Source organism: Orycteropus afer, unplaced genomic scaffold (genome assembly GCF_000298275.1).
Source record: "Orycteropus afer afer isolate SDZICR_OR568_19922 unplaced genomic scaffold, OryAfe1.0 scaffold00030, whole genome shotgun sequence".
NCBI lineage: Eukaryota > Metazoa > Chordata > Mammalia > Tubulidentata > Orycteropodidae > Orycteropus > Orycteropus afer.
The window spans coordinates 9,025,045-9,045,230 of NW_006921617.1; the positions used below are offsets into that span (position 1 = coordinate 9,025,045).

A 20,186-nucleotide genomic window follows, 5' to 3' on the forward strand; every position below is an offset into this window, starting at 1 on the left:
CAGTCATGGGAGAATAGAAGGGCTGTGTATGCACAGGGAGACAGCTCAGGGGGCAGGAGTACATGGAGTAAAGAATACAGGGAAGAGGTAACTATGGGGAGGAAGTGGAAGGGGAGCTGTTGCATTGTTGGAAATTGCAGTTAATGTCATGAGACAAAGTGTATGGGAACTGCTGCATGGAAAGTGAATTTGCTCTGTAAACTTTCACCCAAATCACAATTAAAAAGAAAAAAAAAATGTCAGTTTTTAATAACATGAAAAAAATCTGAAAATTCTAAAGGAAAAGCTCAGGATTTAAATGCATAAATAATATAATCTTTAGTAAAATATACATGAAAGAAACTATTAACAGTGCCTCTCTCTGGGTAGTAAAATGATCGGTTATTTTTATTTTCTTTCTTTTTTATAACTTTCAAATTACCTACAAGTACTGTATAATGCACGTTGTTGTTGTTGTTATGTGCCGTCGAGTCGGACCTGACTCATAGCGACCCCTCCTTGGGTTTCCGAGGCAGTATCACTATGGAAGTAGAGTGCCCCATCTTCCTTCCAAGGAGTGGTTGGTGGGTTTGAACCGCCAGCCTTCTAGATAGCAATCAAATGCCTTGGGCACTATGCTACCAGAGCTCCAATTAAAAAATATAATTTACTGAGAAGAAAAAAATTGATGGGAATAAAATTCTTATTCTTTCCTAAGAATAATATATTCCACCAAGACAAATTTTCTAAGTCTTGCTAGTAATTGGTAATTTTTAGTCAAGTTCCTAGATGAATTTATTGTGAAGGAATACTGAATTAGAAAGTAGAAAAGCTACCTGTACTGAAAGGCTGGACACTTTCTTATTTTCATCTTCTTTTTGGTGCCACGGAAAAAAAATAAAATCCGTTGTATTTACTACTTTTACAATTTTGAATTGCACAATTCAAATCAAATTCAAAAAACTACTAATAAATGGCTATGATTTTTAAACATTTGGTAAGTTTGAAGATTAAAGACTATAGTCTGCAATATGGATTACATCTCAACATAAAGAAAACAAATATTCTCACAACCAGACCAATAAGCAGCATCACAATAAATGGAGAAAAGATTGAACTTGTCAAAGATTTCATATTACTTGATTCCACAATCAACATCAATGGAAGCAGCAGTGAAGACATCAGACGACGTATTGCATTGGGCAAATCTGCTGCAAAAGACCTCTTTCAAGTGCTAAAGAGCAAAGATGTCTCCTTGAAGGCTAAGGTGTACCTAACCCAAGCCATGGTCTTTTCAATTGCCTCATATGCATGTGCTAGACAATGAATTAGGAAGACTGAAGAAGAGTTGATGCTTTTGAGTTGTGGTGTTGGGAAAGAATACTGAAGGCACCATGGACTGCCAAAAGAACTAACAAATCTGTCCTGGAGGAAGTGCAGCTGGAACGCTCCTTGGAAACAAGAATGGCCAGACTTCGTCTCACCTGCTTTGGTCATGTTGTCAGAAGGGACCATTCACTGGAGAAGGATATCATGCTTGGTAAAGTGGAGGGTCAACAGAAAAGAGGAAGACCCTCAACGAGATGGACTGACACAGTGGCTACAATGATTGACTCAGGTATATCAAGGATTGTGAAGCTGGCACAGGACTGGGCAGTATTTCGTTATGTTTACATAGGGTTGCTATGAGTCAGAGCCAACTCAATGACACCTAACAACAACAACAAGTTTGAAAAGGTTAAAAACTTATTCAAATAAATATTTTTAAAAACTTTTCATGTGTGTTGGATTGAAGCATGACTAAAGGGTTCCATTTATCTGGAGAACAAATCGAATTGCAAATACTGGGTGGAGTTCATGAGATAAACACTTATTGAAGCAAAATATCCAAAACTAGCAGTGGAAAGCAGTGGAACGACCCTGATTTTTACCTTTCCCTCTTTCTGGTCCCTTTATCCAGGACTAAAGAGTAGAGAGGGAGCTCTGGTAGCATAGTGGCTAAGACACTTGCCTGCTAACCAGACGGCTGGCGGTTCAAACCCACCAGCCACTCCTCGGAAGGAAGGTTGGGCAATCCTACTTCCGTAGTGATACTGCCTCGGAAACCCAAGGAGGGGTCGCTATGAGTCAGGGCCGACTTGACGGCACATAACAACAACAACAACAAAGAGTAGAGAAGTCACTGAGAAGGAAAGAATCTATTTGCTATGACTATAAATTTCATCCAAGTAACACATCTGGACCTAGATATCCACCTTGTTTAGGCAGGTACCAATACATTCCAACATTAGCTTTCCTCAAAATGTTCTTGGACTCTTCACTGGAAATGTTTTTTTAGTAGGTTTACTGGTCAGAAAAGATCATCAGTCTTATATCTTGATACCAGTTGCCATCTAGCTATTCCAACTCATGGTGACCCCATGTGTGTCAGAGTAGAACTGCATTCCATGGGGTTTTCAGTGCCTGGTGTTTTGGAAGTAAACTGCCAGGCCTTTCTTCCAAGGCATCTCTGGTAGACTCAAACCTCCCATATTCTGAGTAGCACGTTAGCCATTTGCACCACCCACCCACTGCCATCAAGTCACTTTCACCTCACAGCAACCTTTTAGGACAGAGTAGAACTGCCCCATAGGGTTTACAAGGCTATAAATCTTTATAGAAACACACTGCCTTATCTTTCTCCCACAGAGTGGTTAGTGGGTTTGAACTGCCAGCCCTCTGGTTAGCAGCCTAATGCTTTAACCAGTACACCACCAGAGCTCCTTTTGCACTCCTAATCATTAACAGTTACAAAAAATATTTGGCCCCAAAGTATAAAGTATAGATTTTTATTTCCAACTATTCAACAAATCTGGCTCCAAATGCCTTTTGATTGATTAGAAAATGAAAATCCATCTTCAAATGCTAAGAATATTTAGAAAAATTTAGAAACTCTCCAAAGCCAATACCAAAAAGTTACAAATAATCTTTTCAGTAATTGTTATAAATCTTTGGCTTCCCAAGAAGATGAGTTTAAAAGATAATCTGCAGCTGGATGTCTTAGGTGGGACTTGTTTGTTAAAAATAACAGTTTTCTTACTTAATATTTCACCTAAAAGTAGCCTCCTGTCTGTATTATTTCCTTCTCTCGTCCCTTCCATCCTTCACCTCCTTTGGTCCTTCTACACTGCTCCTCCCATGCATCTCTCCTCCCTCAATGCTTCCAACTTTCTGTTTAGACATCACTCTGGAGTTCTAATGGCATAGGGGGTAATTAAGGCATTTGGCTGCTAACCAGAAGGCTGACGGTTCAAAACCACCAGCTTCTCTGCAGGAGAAAGATGACACAATCTACTTCCATAAAGATTTACAGCCTTGGAAACCCAATGGGAGTTGCTATGAGTCAGAATAGACTCTGTGGCAGACGGTTTTTGGTAGTGTTGTTAATTTTGTTCTCATATTTATATGTGGACTTGTGATTTTCTTTAAGGTGGACATGATGCCAGACTCTTCTGTGAGCATGAGAAACACCACATCAGTCCTCAGATAGAAATGGAGAGAAAGGTGTGCGGGGAGCCCGTTTTCCAGTCGCCCACCCCAATGCTCACCTTCACATTCATTGCTCTGCTCCAAAGTGGCTGGCCACCATTGCTTCTGATTATAGCTGCCACAGCAGTGGTCACACGTCTCCCCACAGGTGTGGTGCTGACATTCACACCGAAACCTGGCCATGTGGGTGAAGCATATCTTAGTTATGTGAAAAGTTTGGATTAAGATCTGTTTTTACTGTGTGAAAATTAGCACATGAACATAATCATCATGGTCATCCTGGTGAGTGTCACATATCAAGCAGTTATGAGAACAGAGCATTTTGTACATATTACTTCAAGTCCCCCAAATACTGCAAACTCAAGCTTATCTACATTTTACAGACAATAAGATTCAAAGATATTGAAACACTTGCCAAGGTCACACAGTAATTAAAAAAAAAAAAAAAAAACAGCCAGATAACCAAATTTAAGTCTGTCTGACTATAAAGCTCCAACTCTTCCTTGTCTGCCCCACTAAAGCCAGTGCTGAGCTCACTAAGATGTGTTAAGAACCCATTCACCTTGAAAACATGCTGAATCAAGCAAGTCAGTCACAAAAGGACAAATATTGTACGATCTCACTTACATGAAATGTCTAGAATAGGCAAAGTGTAGAGACCACAGTTTATTAGTGTTTACCAAGGGCGGAGGGAGCCCTGGTGGTGCAGTGAGTAAAGCATTTGGCTGCTAAACAAAAGGTCAGTGGTTTAAACTCACTAGCCACTCCATGGGAGAGAGATGTGGCAATCTGCTTCCATAAAGATTTACTTAAACATTAGCCTTGCATATAAAGTGAACATTTACATTAGGTAGATACACTCCTTAGAAAGATCAATCATGGGAGAACAGAAGCACTGTGTATGCACAGGGAGACAGCTCAGGGGACAGGAGTGCATAGGAAGGAAAGACACAGGGAAGAGGTAACTAGTGGGAAGGAGTTGTTGCATTACGGGAAATTGCAGTCAATGTCATGAGACAAAGTGTATATGAGCTGCTGTATGGAAAGTGAATTTGCTCTGTAAACTTTTACCCAAATCACTATAAAAACTTAAAAAGGAAAAAAAAAAAAAAAAAAAAAAAAGATTAGCCTTGGAAAACCTGTGGAGGAATTCTCCATCCCACTGGGTCACTAGGACTCGGAATCAACTTGACAGCAGTGGGTTTTGGCTTTGGACCAAGGAAGGGAGAGAGGGGGAAAGGGAGAGTCATTGTTTAGGAAGCATTGGGTTTCTGTTTATAGTGATGGAACATCTGGCAAAGGATATTAGTGATGGTTGTAATGTATTAGTAATGTAATTAGGGTCACTAAAGTGCACACATGAAAAGTCTTGATTTGACAAATTGTAAATTTGTCTTTACAGTAATAAAAGAGAGAGAGAGAGAGAGAGAGAATCTGTTCACAGAGATGTGGAATAGTCCTGTGAGAAAGTTCTGCTCAAGGGTCCTGCTCTCCACCTGGGGTCAGCACAGAGATTCACAGAATCCAAGGAGTGTGACTAATAATTAGATCTCAGAGAATCCCACTCCCAGAGGCTGTGCCAGCTCCATCAAACAGCTCTATCACCAAGCCAAAATCAGAGGGAGTCTAAGGGGTAAAACTCTAAAAACTAAGTCCAAAGGATTATGAATCTGCTCTCAAATTTTTCCAAGTTAAAAATAAATTGTGAAGCCACAGCATTGGACTAGAACATGAGACTTTGATTGCTTATTCATCTGTGCTTGGAAGAGGATTCAAAACAATGCTCTAAGAAGTTTCTACTCTTCTCTGAGGGGAGGTGGGATGGCATACATTGTTACCCTCCTGAGGTGTCATCTGCCTCCCAGTTCAACTGCCTGTGAGACACATGGACAGAGATTTAACTGTAGCACAGAACAGCTGGAGTCCAAATGGGCACTTGTTAGACAATCGATTTCAGCTTGTTGCCACAAAATATTTGGCACAAAAAGAACTTAAAGAATATTCTGGGAGGACCACTTGAAGTACAATGTTTTACTGTTATTCATAAGGCTTTCAGTGACCAATTTTTTCAGAATTGGATAGCCTTGTTCTTCTTCCCAAGAATTCTTACTGGCAAGGAATACTGAAAATACCATGGACTGTCAGAAGAACAAACAAATCTGTCCTGGAGAAAGTGCAGCCAGAATGCTCCTTAGAAGCAAGAATGGATAGACTCCATCTCACCTACTTTGGTCACATTGTCAGAAGGGACGAGTCCTTGGAGAAGGGTATCATGCTTCTAAAATCACGTTTGGTAAAATAGAGGGTTAGCGAAAAAGGGGAAGACCTTCCAAGAGATGGATTGGCACAGTGGCTTCAGTGACGGGCTGGAGCATAGCAAGGACTGTGAGGAGGCTGCAGGACTTGCTAGTTGTACATAGAATAGGGTTGCTATGAGCTGGAGCTGACGCACCAGCACCTAATACCAACAAATTGAGGAACATGCAGTTCAGTTATTCCCACATTGTTGCCATCAGGTCGATTCCAACTCATGACGACCGCACATGTGCTGAGTAGAACTGTGCTCTAGAGTTCTCAGGGCTGTGACCTTTCAGAAGCAGACTGTCAGGCCTGTCTTCTGAGGTACCTCTGGATGGTTCAAAGCACAAACTTTTGGCTAGAAGTCGAGTACCTACCATTTGTTCCATCCAGGGACTTCTAATTAGTTTCTAATTAATAGGTAGATTACAGTTGAGTATACACAATGCAACACAACCACTGCCATGAGTCAGATCTGACTCATAGCGACTCTTCCTTGGGTTTCCAAGGCAGTATCACTATGGAAGTAGATTGCCCAACCTTCTTTCTGAGAAGTGGCTAGTGGGTTTGAAAAAGTGGCTGTCTGGAATCATATTGGCAGCCCAAAATAATTGTTTTTCCTAAATCTCTCTCTTCCCAGACTGACAACTGAGACAGAAAACTTGTCCTTGCATATGCTGGTCAGGACTAAGACTCAGACCTCATTATCTCTGCCTCTAACCTTTTCGATCCCCATTCTTAGTTCCCTCCTGGGTAACATGAGGATAATAACATTTGCATTACATAGTTGTAGAAGTGCTTTGGAAACTGTAATGTATGGATAGAGAGAGAGATTCTATGAAAAATTAAAATGGACAATTTCCCCTAGAATAATTATTTGCTGTGAAAAGTGACAAATGTTAAAGAATTCTTCATTTCCTACTGTGAAACAAATGAATGGAGGGATAGATTACAGATGACAGAATCATCCACTAAATGAGAGAAGAAAAAGAACGACAATGCTAAGTTAGTGACCATTTGGTGAAAGCAGGTTTTAACTGTTAAGGATTATGGCCATGCACTGTGGGTCACATCGATTTCACAGTACAGGTGGATGCAGGTAGGTACATTCCTTAAAATGTTGTGTTTTTTTTTTTAATCTAAAGGAATTCCATTAAAAAGGAGTTTACTCTATGTTTACATTATATTTAAACCAAAGCTTTAAAAATATCACAGTATTTTTTTAGTAATCAGTTTACGGATCATTATAATCTGCACAATCCTATATAAATAGCAATTTCAACAATGAAATACAAATAAGAGGGCCCATACTCCTTGCCTGCAGCACCTGGCACCCTGCTCCAATGAGGCTCAAAGTACAGTCTGAATCAGCCTCTCTTCTGACAACGAGTAGCTGCCACCACCAGCTTCTGTCACCTGCTCCAGGCCTGTCACACTGCCACCTCTTGGCAGGAGTAGCAGAATTAAAGCAGGCAAATACAACAACGGCACCGCTAGAATCTCCCAAGCCAGGAAAGCGAAGGAGCAGCTGAAGATGGAAGGCTGTGTGGACAGGGTAAATGTTTCCCAGCCAGCAAACTTGCTGGCATATTGTGAAGTCCACATGCGGGAAGATCCCCTCATCATCCCAGTTCCTGTGTCAGAAAACCCCTTCCGAAAGAAGTTCTTTCATACCATCCTCCAACTCTGTGTGAGGAGATACCTCCATATCAGTCCATGAACTGCCCTCATAAACCCTGTGCCTGCTCTGAGCCTTAGCGAGTCCAGCCCACACCTCTGCCCCAGGAAGACTGCCAGGGTTTACCTGGTTTTTCATTTGTTCTTTTGCATTCAATTTCATTGTCATTTGTTTTCATAATTGGCACACACACACACAAAAAGACATTTTTATAGTCAAATAAATGTACCAAGTAAAAAAGTAAGTATGGCTTTAGGGGTTTAAACGTTTTAAGCATCAATTTCCAAGTTCAAACCATCATGTTAGTGCATTTCAGTGCATAATTTATTGGAAAGAAAACTGTGCCCAAGATGCCCTCATTCACAGTAAATAGCTATCAAATTAGAGCATTTTGAGCAACAGAAATATGTGGGGAAACTTTCCATCTCTCTTCCTGGAGAAAGCAGTTCTGCAAATTCTCCTTCCTGCTTTTCTATCACCCTATTGAAAGGAAGGGGGCTCTGGTAGCGTAGTACCTAAGGCAATTCACTGCTAACCAGAAGGTTGATTGTTCAAACCCACCAGCCACTCCTCAGAAGGAAGGGTGGGCAATCTACTTCCATAGTGATACTGCCTCGGAAACCCAAGGAGGGGTCACTATGAGTTGGATCCAACTCCACAGTACATAACAACAACAACATTGAAAGGAAAGGTGCTCTGGTGCCGCAGTGCCTAATGGATTTCACTGCTAACCAGGAGGTTGGCTGGTGGTTGAAATCAACCAGGCGCTCTGCAGAAGGAGGATGGGGCAATCTACTTCTGTAGAGATTTACTGCTTTAGAAACCCAATGGGGGTTGTCTCTATGAGTCAGAATCAACTCAGTGGCAGTGGGTTGGGTTTTGCTTTTTTTTTTTTTTTTTAATTAAAAGGAAACAATCCAGAAGATTGGAGTGGTTTTCTCAATTTTTATCTTCCGTGGACTATATGTTCCAAACTCTGCTGGAGGCTCCATGTTCCTCCTTTCCCACATCTTGTTATTGACCCTTTTCTAAGTGGTCTTTCTACAAGTGTAGTTGTTAGATGACCATTTTAACACATTTGACTGCTGTCTGTCTCATGTGCCCCAGCTGACCTGCTGCTGCCAAGGGAGTGATATTCCCTCTCCATCTGCCACCTTAGCCTGCTCCCTCCTGTCCAGGATTAACAAGGGCCCATCCTATGTTTGAGACCCTGTGAGGCTTCACCATAGTTGTCCTCACCCTACTGGAGTGAGTCATATGGCAACAGCTTACTACATGCCCTGAGACTGCTCTAAGCAGTCACATGTATAAATTTATTCAATACACCACCAGTCCTAAGAGTGTGTATCTGCTTTAGAGATAGGGAAACTGAGGAAGTGCTTAAGGAATTAACACACAGAGAGATTAAGTAATTTGCCCAAGTTTATGGACAGTAAACCAGAAAAGTGGGATTTGAGCACAGGAAGTCTGACCCCAGAATTTGCTCTCCTAACCCCTGACCTGTGCTGTCTTCCACTTACCCTGCAGGTCCACCTGCAAACAACCTGAACTGCACACAGCAAAGCCAACATCTTTGCTGCACCATCCATGGTCTGCTGAGCTGCTCACTTCTCCTCACCTTTTGGCCAGTAGGAGGCAGGTTGACCCCAAATTCTGGCAGTTTGTGGAATATGATATTTGGCCCCCAGGGAAAGGGTAGACATTGGTGAATTAGCTCTGGGATTTCTGAGTCAAACCTGCAGCCCCACTTAAAAAAAAATGCTACCACTCTTGAAGAAAGAGGAGCACATAGCAGGGGGGCAAAGAGCTCTTTGTGTAGGTTTGCTTGGTGCCATTTATTTGGAAAGTGCCTCTCTCCCTGGCTCAGACAGCAGCTCACAGTGGGAGGAGAGCTGTAGCCACTGTGCCAAAAATGATCTAATCTGTAAACTGGAGATAATGGTAATTATTCCTCCTGCTTTCTGTCCAGAAAGAAATAGAGAGGTGCTACATAGATTAAAACTCTGATTATTATTTAAAACATATAAATGTACTAATTGCCAAGATATAACATAGGGAAGAACACAACGGCTTCAAAGATAACATGGTTTAGTTGGAGGAACAATGTTATGTCATTTTCAGGTCAATTAATGACTTGCTCCTCTTGTAAATGGCTTAGCACATTCCAATTCTTTGATTATTTTATTGAAATCCACTTCTGGTTTCATTAAAGCTCACTGATAAGCCAGCGTTGTTAGGAACTGCATGCTTGAACCCAAGAAGAATTGTATGCTGTGTGTGATAAGACTCTCAATCCTTCCATATCTTGGTTTATAACCAGGGTCTCTTTATTCTGTTGCCTGTGTCAACATCATTAAACTGATAAAGCAAAGCACAATCCATAAAAGCACGTAAGAACCGAAAAAGTGGGACAGCATAGCTGCCTGGTGAAATTAGGCCATAAAAAATTTACTTTTTGTCTTCCACGAAGTCTCCTCCTCTTTTGTTTTTCCTTTTACCATCCCTCCACATTCTGCCCACCATTACTCTTCCCTGTTTTCCTTTCCCTCCTCTCTTCTAAGAGATGCCTTTTTGTCCTTTCACTACACCTCTTCCTTCCAAGTCTATGGCAGTGTTGTTTCCTTCCCCTCCAAGGTGTCCCTTGAACTCAATGCTCCCGCCTCAAGGGCAAGCTCAAGTACATGGAAAAGGAGGTACATAAACATGTGTGAGAGCCCTTGCCCCTTTAACAGCCATTGGAAGGTGAGTGAAATAAAATCTGTTCACACATGGAGTGCACCTGCAGTACACACTTGTCATTGTTTCACTTTGGCTGGCCTGCCTCTGACCTCCCCTCCTATTTGGGGAAATGATTGATTGTGTGTAGATTTGGTGGGATGCAGTGCCACCTCCCCTGTGGAAGCTCAGGTGGGGAAATCATCTCTTTTAGGTCTCCCTCCTGCCAGCAGAGCACCAGCAGAAGTGGCTAGTGAGCCGGGAGGGGCTATTTAGACTCTCCATTTATAACTGTGAACCTGGAGCAAGTGACACAAAAACGAACGGATGTGAGACTCTTTCATGGTCGCTGCAGTGGTGTCCAGCGCTGGCCATCTGCAGAGATTGTAGTGTCCACTGGTGATGACGTTCAGGGACGGCAGAGTCTGGAACAGACCATTCTTATTTCTCTCCTCGGCCCCACAACACTGTCTCAGCTCCCATCCACCTCTGGTTATCCTTCTAGCTTCCTGTTAATTATTTGATCCTCTAAGCACCATCTAATAAATTCCTCATTCTTCCATTAAATAGATTGAGATGGATGCACATGCTCTATGACCTAACAGCTCCATTCCTGGGTGTATACCTGACAGAAACATGTATATATATTCACCAGAAGACATGTACTAGAATGTTTACAGAAGCACTATTCATCATAACCCCAAATTGGAAAATGCCCAAATGCCTGTGTTGAATGGATAAATAAATTATGGTATATTCATACATAGACTCCTACACAGCAAGAAAATGAATGATATCCAACTAGACACAACATGGATGAATCTCACAAGCCAAATGTTGAATGAGATGAGGTAGTATACGATTCCATCTGTAGACAGTATAAAACCAGCGAAACTACTCTATGCTATTCAGGGTTGGGATAATCATTTCTCTTGAGGGGAATGGTAACCAGAATGGGCATGAAGGGGAGCTTCTGGAATGTTCTGTTTCTTGATCTGCTTGCTGGCTACCTAGGGATATTCAGTTTGTGAAAATTCCTTGAGCTGTTTGTGCACTCTTCTGTATGTACATTATACTTTAATAAAAAGTTGGCTTCTGTAGCCAACAACCAAAATACACACACACACATATACACCAAACCAAACCAAACACACTGCAGTTGAGTCAGATCCAACTCATGGCGACCCCTCCTTGGGTTTCCGAGGCAGTATCACTATGGAAGTAGATTGCCTAACCTTCCTTCCGAGGAGTAGCTGGTGGGTTTGAACTGCCAGCCTTCTGGTTAGCAGTCAAGTGCCTTAGGAGCTACGCCACCAGAGCTCCTATACAAACACACACACACACACACACACACAAATAAGATATCTTATTGGCAATCTATAATTCAGAAATAAAGAAGCCAAACTGGGGCAAAAAACACACTAAATGCATTTCATAAGATGACAGAAAGTAAGAGCTATGAATAGAGATAGAAATTTCTACAAAAAGAACTAGGAAAGGAAAACCCTAATAGAATAACCTACAGATTGAAGCCAGCTTTAAGGTACAAAATGGAAGCTTTAGTATGAGGAAAGAATTTACACATTCATCAAATGTGCTGTGATGTCTCTATGGGGTTTTAAGCTGTTATGGTCTCTGCCAGTAACACAGCACTTAACAAAACACTTGCCATACTTTACTTTGTTTAATTATCAGTTATTCCCACTGGGATTTTCTTTTAATTGTAATTTAAGTGAAAGTTCACAGAGCAAATTGGTTTTCCATTCAACAGTTCGTACATATTTTGTTTTGTGGCATCCATTATAATCCCCACAATTTAACAGCACTCTTCTCACCTCCTTCCTGCACCTGGCATTTCCCTTGTCCTTCTTTCTTGTCCTTTCCTGCCTTCCTTGCTCTATTCCTGGGCAAACGCTGCCCCATGGGCACTTAGTTTGTTTCCATCTTAAATAATGCTGTAATGAACATGGGTATGTATGGTGTCTGTTCGTGTCCGGCTTTTATTTCTCTAGGATATATAACTAACAGTGGAATTGCTGGATCCTGTGGTATTTCTACAACTGTGAGGATGGTGCAGGATCAACCAAGGAGTGTTTCATTCTGTTATACATAAGATTGCTATGAACTGGAAACAAGTTGACAGCACCTAACAATAGCAACAGGAGTTCTGGTAGCGTAGTGCCTAAGGCACTTGACTGCTAACCAGAAAGGCTGGCAGTTCAAACCCACCAGCCACTCCTCGGAATGAAGGTTGGGCAATCTACTTCCATAGTGATACCGCCTCAGCAACCCAAGGAGGGGTTGCTATGAGTCGGGTCCAACTCCACCGCACATAACAACAACAATAGCAACAGCATGGCATTTCTACTTCCAACTTTTTAAGGAAGTTCCACACTATTTTCCACAGTGGTTGTACATTTCACTATGCCACCAGCAGTGTATGAGGGTTCCAGTCTCTATCACCCCAGCTAGCATTTGTTGTTTTATGTTTTTGAACTTTACCATTAATGTTGGGAGAAGATTGTGGTTTTGATTTTGCATCTCTCTAATGGCAGTGGTTTTTTTTTTTGGTTTTTTTTTTTTTTTAAATGGCTAATGATCTGGAGCATTTCTTCACGTGTTTGTTAGCTGCCTGAATGTCTTCTTTGGTGAAGTGTTCGTGTCCTCTGCTCATTTTTTAATTGGACTGTTGGTCTTTTTGTTGTTGAAGTATTCAAGTTTTCTATAAATTTTAGAGATTAGTTCCTTGTCTGGTAAGTCATTGCCAAAATTTTTTTTTTCCAGACCTGTACAGTCCCTTTTCACTCTTTTGGAAAACTCCTGATGCCCATAAGTATTTAATTTTTTAAAGGTCCCAGTCTTCTAGTTTGTGTTCTGCTGTTTGTGTGTTTTTAGCTATGTTTGATAGTGTATTTATGCCATGTATTAGGGCCCTAAGTTTTCCCCTAATTTTTCTTTGATGATCTTTATCATTTCAGATTTTACATTTAGGTCTTGATTCATCTGGAGTTACTTGTATTTGTTGTTGTTGTTGTTGTTGTTTAGCCTGATAACTTGAAAGGATACTGCCTATAGCTAGCTCAGTTACATACAAATTTTTTTTTTTAATTGTGATTTGGGTGAAAATTTCCAGAGCAAATTCATTTTCCATACAACAATCCATACACATTTTGTTTCATGACATTGATTGTAATCCCCATAATGTAACAGCTCTCTTCCCACTTCCTCCTTGTGGTTAGCTTTTCCCTGCGTCCTTCTTTTCTATGCATTCCTGCTCTATAAGCTATCTCCCTATGCAAATACTGCCCTTCTGATCTCCTGTAATTGATTGTTCTAAGGCATATACCTACCTGGTATAAATGCTGACCTTATGTGTCTGTTTATTCTTTGGCTGGATGACATGGGAGCGAGTTCAATTCCAGGCCTGAAGGGTGACTAGGGGCCACAGTCTCGGGCGTTTCACTAGTTTCTATCAGACCAGTAAGGCTGGTCCTTTTTATGATTTTGAGTTTTGCTCTGCCACTCTATCCAGGATCTCCTGCACTGATCCCTTTCTGAGCGGTGGACAGTGGTAACCCAGCATCATTTAATTCTGGTCTCACAGTCATGTAGGCTGAGGTTCACATGGTCCTAGTTTCTAGGACTAATTGTTTCCATGCATCTTTGGTTTTCTTTATTGTTCTTTGCTCTGGATAAGAAGAGACCAATTGTTGCATCTAGATGGCTACTTCCAAGCTTTTAAGACCTCACAGCTATTCAATCAGTTTTTGTTTATGGTGAGAGATATGGATCCTGTTCATTTTCTAGTAAATGGATACCCAGTTTTGTTAACACCATTTGTTAAAGAGACTAACTCTTCCCTATTTAATGAGTTTTGGTCCTTTGTCAAAAATCAGTTGTCCAATCCAAAAGTGGACGGATTTGTCTGTCATTATACCAATATCAGGCTGGGTTTTGTTTGTTTATTTGAGTTTTTTCATTGTAATTTGGGTGACAGTTGACAGAGGAAATTCATTTTCCTTCAATAGTTCATACACATTTTGTCTTGTGACACTGATTGCAATCCCCACAATGTAAAGCTTTCTTCCCACCTCCTCCCTGTGGTTACCTTTTCCCAGTGTCCTTCATTCCTGTGCATCCCACCCTGTCCTATGTGCAACCACCCTGAACAAATGCTGTCCTTCTGATCTCCCATGCTTGATTGTTCTAAGGAGTGTACTTACCTGGTGTAAATGTTCACCTTATATGACTGTCTATTGTTTGGCTGGAAGTTAACCATGGAAGTGAGTTCAATTCTAGGCCCAAAGGGTGACTAGGGCCCAAAATCTCAAGGATTTCACTGTCTCTATCAGACCAGCCAGGCTAACACCAGGCTGTGTTTTGTTGTTGTTGTTGTTTCAGTTTTTTGTTGTTGTTGTTGCTGGCGATTATTGTGATTTGGGTGCAAATTTGCAAAGCAGATTATTTTACTCTCAAAAGTTCATGCACATTTGATTTTACGGCCCTGATTATAATCCCCAACCACAAAAAACCCTCCTCCTCTCTCCTCCCTGTGACTACCCCTTCCCTGTGCCCTTCTTATCTATGCATTCCTGTCTGGCCAGCTTTCCCTCCTTGTGAATGCTGCCCCTCTGATGTCTCATGGCTGATTGATCTAAGGAGTGTATCTCCCTAGGATAAGTGGGTGCGTCTCCCTGGAGTAGGTGTTCTGCTTGCAGGTCTTTCCACTGTTGAGCTGAGAGCTAATTCACAGAAGTGAGTCCAGTTCCAGGCCTGAAGGATAACCTGAGGCCATAGTCTCGGGGTTCTACCAGTCACTCTCTGACCAGTAATTCTGTTCATTTTTGTGTTTTTTAATTCTGCTCCACTTTTTTCCTCCCACTGTAACCAAGATCTCTAATTTTGATCCCTTTCCGAGTGGTTGGCATTGGTAGCCAAGCACCCTCTAGTTCTTCTGGTCTCAGGGTCATAAAGGCTGAGGTCCTCATAGTACATCATATTTTTGGACTAATTGTTTCCAAATAACTTTGATTTTCTTTACTCTTCTTTGCTCCAGATGAGGGGAGACCAACAACTGCATTTTAGATGGCCCCTCAAAAGCTTTTAAGACCCCAGTCACTACTCAACAAACTAGGATGTAGAACAAGATTTTTATGTACTATGCTGTGCCAATTGAGCATGATGTCCCCCAAGACTATGGTCCCAAGCCCGCAGGCCCAGTGATTCTCTCCCTCAAGGTGTTTGGTTGTCTATGAGAAGCTACTCCAACCTTGTCCTCTGTTACTTCTGTAATGTATGTGGATAATTTTGTAGTACAAGTACATATGTAAGACTGTCTTCAGCTAAATCTATCCTTGGTCTTGTGTATATGCCTATTCACCTACCCCCACCTGATCTTTTCGCCTGCCTATGCATTTACCTATAGCTTAATGTTTGCTGCCACTGGTAATACAGTATTGTGCATGTAGTAGTATTTGCCTCTATTGTTTATATCTTTTGTGCACATTTCTGTGTCCTCCGTTTCTCCATTGTCACCATACTGGTCAGAGACTCTTTCCATACTACCCCTCTCATCCAAATCACCATGTGACCCCCAACTAGTCCAAAGTTTTCCGTCCTCTTTCCTCTCATCCCCAATACCAAGCTGTTTGACTGCTGTGGCTAGATAGTATGTTTTGTGATTGGGGAGTGTGAGGCCTCCTATTTTGTTCCTCTTTAGCAGTGCTTTGCCTATCCAGGGTCTCTTTACTCTCCATATAAACTTGATCATTAGTTTTTCCATCTCTGAAGAATGATGATGGAATCTGGGTCAAGATTGCATTATCTCTGTAAATCACTTTGGGTAGTTGTTCTGGTTACCTAGTGCTGCTCTGACAAGAATATACCACAAATGGGATGGCCTTAACAAATAGGAATTTATTTTCTTAAAACTTTGGGAGCTGTAAGTCCAAGTTCAAAGTAGGCTATACACACCTGTAAGGTCTAGTTGCCAGGCTTTAGGGGCTATGTGAAAGCCCCTTGACCTTGGGCTTCAGCTCTGCCTCTTGCTCCTGCCCCACTGAATCTTCACTCAGGCAGCTACTGGCTGCTAAGGCTAACAAGCCCAAGGTCAACAAATAAAATGGCACAGTCCCGATGTCAGCAAACCATACAGCAGGTTAATTCAAGTCCATTGAAAGTCCCAAGGTTGACAGGCTGCTGAACAACAACACGGCTACATGCAGGGTCCAAGAATGCCGTAAGCTAGAGACCATTCCCCAAGGCTTCTCGTTATACACGGGAAGCAGACCACATACTCAAAGCAGCTACTCAGCTGCTCACAGTAGATTCCACCATGGAGTTGATTACCAGTCTCATCACGGGGAATCCTACATCCAGCTGCCCAGCCACTCAACCAGATCCAGCCAAGTTGACACAGAAACTGAACTACCAAAGTAGTTTTGCCATTTTCACAATGTTCAGTCTCCCTATGCATGAGCATGGTATATTCTTCCACTTATACAAGTTTCTTTTGGTATCTTGTAGTAGTATTTTCTAGTTTTCTTTGTATAGGTCTTTTGTGTCTCTGGTTAGATTTATTCCTAAGTCCTTCATCTTTTGGGTAGCTATTGTAAATGGTATTGCTTTCTTTATTTCCTTTTCAAAGATCTTTTAGATCTTTTTACTGTAGAGGAAGCCAACTGATTTTTGTATGTTGACCTTGTACCCTGCCACTTTGCTGAAGTCTTCTATTAATTCCAGTAGTTGTCTTGTTGAGTCTCTAGGATTTTCTATGTACAGGATTATATCATCTGCAAATAGAAATAGTTTTACTTCTTTGCCAATTTGCATGTGTTTTATTTCTGTTTCTTGCCTTATTACCCTGGCAAGAACTTCCAATATAATATTGAATAAAATAGTTCCTGTTCACAAGGAGAATGTTTTCAGTCTCTCTCCATTGAGAATAATGCTGGCCATTGGTTTTGTGTACATGGCTCTTACTTTTGTTGAGGATTTCCCTTCTATTCTTGTTTTGTTGAATGTTTTTTTCATCAAGAATGGGTGTTGGACTTTGTCAAATGCCTTTTCTGCATCAATTGATATGATCACATAAGTTTTTTCCTTTTTTGTGTGTAGTGTGTTATGATGATTGTTTTCCTAATGTTAAACCATCCTTGCATGCCTGGTATGAATCTTACTTGGTCATGATGTATTACTTTTTTATAAGTTGTTGGATTCTATTTGCTAGTATTTTGTTGAGAATTTTTGTACCAATGTTCATGAAGGATATTGGTCGATAATTTTCTTTTTTAGTGGTGTCTTTGCCTGGTGTCGGTATCAGTATTATGCTTGCTTCATAAAATGAGTTTGGTAGCATCCATGTTTTCTATGTTCTGAAATAATCTGAGTAGAAATGGTGTCAGCTTTTCTCTGAGTGTTTGGTAGGATTCACCACTAAAGCTGTCTGGGCCAGGATTTTTAGTTGTTGTTGGCAGTTTTTTTTTTTTTTTTTTTTTTTTTTTTTTTTTTTTTTATGACCGGTTCAATTTCTTCTTTCCTCATGAGTTTGTTCAAATTTTCTACCTAAGATTGCGTTAGGTTGGGTAGGTAGTGTGTTTCTAGAAATTTGTACATTTCTTCTAGACTTTCAAGTTTGATGAAGTACAGTCCTTTATAGTATTGTTATCCTTTTTATTTCAGTATGCTCTACTGTAACAGCACCTATTTCATTTCATAGTTGTATTGTTTGCATCATCTCCTTCTTTTTCTTTGTTAAATTTGCCAGTGTTTTGTCAATTTTATTAATATTTCAAAGAAACAAGTTTTGGCCTGCTTTTTTCTTTCTATTGTTTTTCTGTTTTCTGTTTCATTTCTGTCCAAAACTTTATTATTTCCTTTCTTCTGGTGACTGCAGGATTATTATTATTTATTTATGCTGTTCTTTTTCTAATTGTTAGAGCTGTTTGCTTAAAGTGTTGATTTGAGTCCTTGCTTCTTTTTTGACATGTGGCTTTATTGCTATGAATTGTCTTCTAAACTATGGTAGTGCTGTGTCCCAACAATTTGGGTATGTGGTATTTTCATTCTCATTTAATTCAAGGAGTATTCTTATTTCATTTCTTATTTCTTCTATTACCCAGTAGTTTTAAAGTATAGTGTTATTCATTTCCCATGTATTTGATTTTTCCCCTTGATCTTCCTGTTGCTGATTTCTAATTTTATAGCATTGCCATCTGAGAAGATGTTCTGTAGTATTTTGATGTTTTAAAATTTATTGAGGCTTGTTTTGTGGCCTAACATACAGTCGATTCTGAAGAATGTTCCATGTGCACTGGAAAAGAAAGTATATTGTGCTTTTGTTGTGTTGAGTGGTCTGTACACACCTATAAGGTCTAGTTGGTTGACTGCGTTGTTTACATCTTCTGTGTCTTTGTTGAATTTCTTCCTAGTTGGTTGATTGGGTTGTTTAGATCTTCTGTGTCTTTGTTGAAGTACTCTGTCCTTCATCAAAAGTGGTGTATGAAAATCTCCTACTAGTATCACTATCTATTTCTCTTTTCAATTCTGTTACAGTTTGACTTATGTATTTTGGGGTTCTTTTACTGCATGCATATATTTATTATGGTTATGTCTGCTTCTTCAATTGAGTCTTTAAGCTTTACATAATGTCCTTCCTTGTCTCTTTTGCTAGTTTTTGCCTAAAAGTCTATTTTATCTGAAATTAATATTGCCTCTCCTGCTCTTTTTTGATTGCCATTTGCTTGATACATGTTTTCCATCCTTTGATTTTTAGCTTACTTATATCTTTGTGTCTAAGGTGTGTCTCCAATAGAAAGCATATTGATTGGTCATGTTTTCTGATCCATTTTGCTACTCTCTATCTCTTGACTGATGCATTTAATCCATTTGTGTTCAGTGTAATTATAGATAGGTATGAATCTACTGCTGTCATTTTGCTGTTTTTTTCTTCTGTGGTATTAATGGGGTTTTTTGTTCAATATTTTTTTTCTGTGTTGAGTTAGTTTTATTTATGGATTTTCTTTTTTTTTTTTTTTTTATTAGGATTTGGGTGAAGATTTACAGAGTAAATTCACTTTTCATACAGCAGTTCACATATACTTTGTCTCATGTCATTGACCAAAATTTACAATGCAGCAGCTCCCCTCCCACTTCCTCCCCATAGTTACCTCCTCCCAGTGTCCATCCCTTCATACTCTTTTGCACCCTGAGCTATCTCCCTGTGCATAAGCAGCCCTTCCTTCTCCCATGATTGTTCTCTCCAGGGCGTGTGTCTACTTGAGGTAAATGTTTAACTCACATGCCTGTACTTTGTTTGGCTGGAAACCACAGTTGTGGGTTCAATTCCAGACCTGAAGGGCAACTAGGGGCCATAGTCTCAGTGGTTCCACCAGGCTCTATTGGACCAGCAAACCTGGTTCCCACCTTCTTTTTTTTTTTTGCCTCCAAACGATTTTGAGTTTTGTACCACATTGTTCTCCCTCTTTATGTAGGATCTCCTACATCCCTTCCAAGTGGATGGCAGTGGTAGCTGGGCACCATCTAGTTCTTCTGGTCTCATAGTTGTATAGGTTGCAGATCGGATGGTGTACCAGTTGCTAGGACTGATTGTTTCCATTAATTTTGGTTTTCTTCTTTCTTCTTGACGAGGAGAGACCTGTTGTTGCATCTAGATGGCAGCTTCCTAGCTTTTAAGGTCCCAGTCGCTACTCGCCAAAGTAGTAGGTGGAACAATGTTTTGTATAGTATGTTATGCCAATTGAGCTTGATGTCCCCTGCGACTATGGTCCCAAGCCCGCAGGATCAACTACTCGGTCCCTCTGGGTAGCTGGCTGTGACCAAGTAATGACCATAACCTTGCCCCTTGTCAGCTCTACTATACACCTGGGAATTCTGATCATTCACATGAACTTATAGGCCTATTTATGGATTTTCTTATGATTTCCTTCATTGCTACTGTTTTAGTGTTTACTAAAACTTAATGATTTTT

At 40.6% G+C, this 20,186-nt stretch overlaps 1 protein-coding gene across 1 annotated transcript in view; it reads right to left on the bottom strand.

The window, feature by feature from the left end:
* Nucleotides 1-20,186, bottom strand: part of LAMA3 (laminin subunit alpha 3) — a 434,613-nt gene that overhangs the window by 301,258 nt on the left and 113,169 nt on the right. The window contains exon 7 of the mRNA XM_042780249.1: nt 3,567-3,682. Coding sequence (XP_042636183.1) covers nt 3,567-3,682 — 116 coding nt within the window. The remainder of the gene's footprint in view (nt 1-3,566; nt 3,683-20,186) is intronic.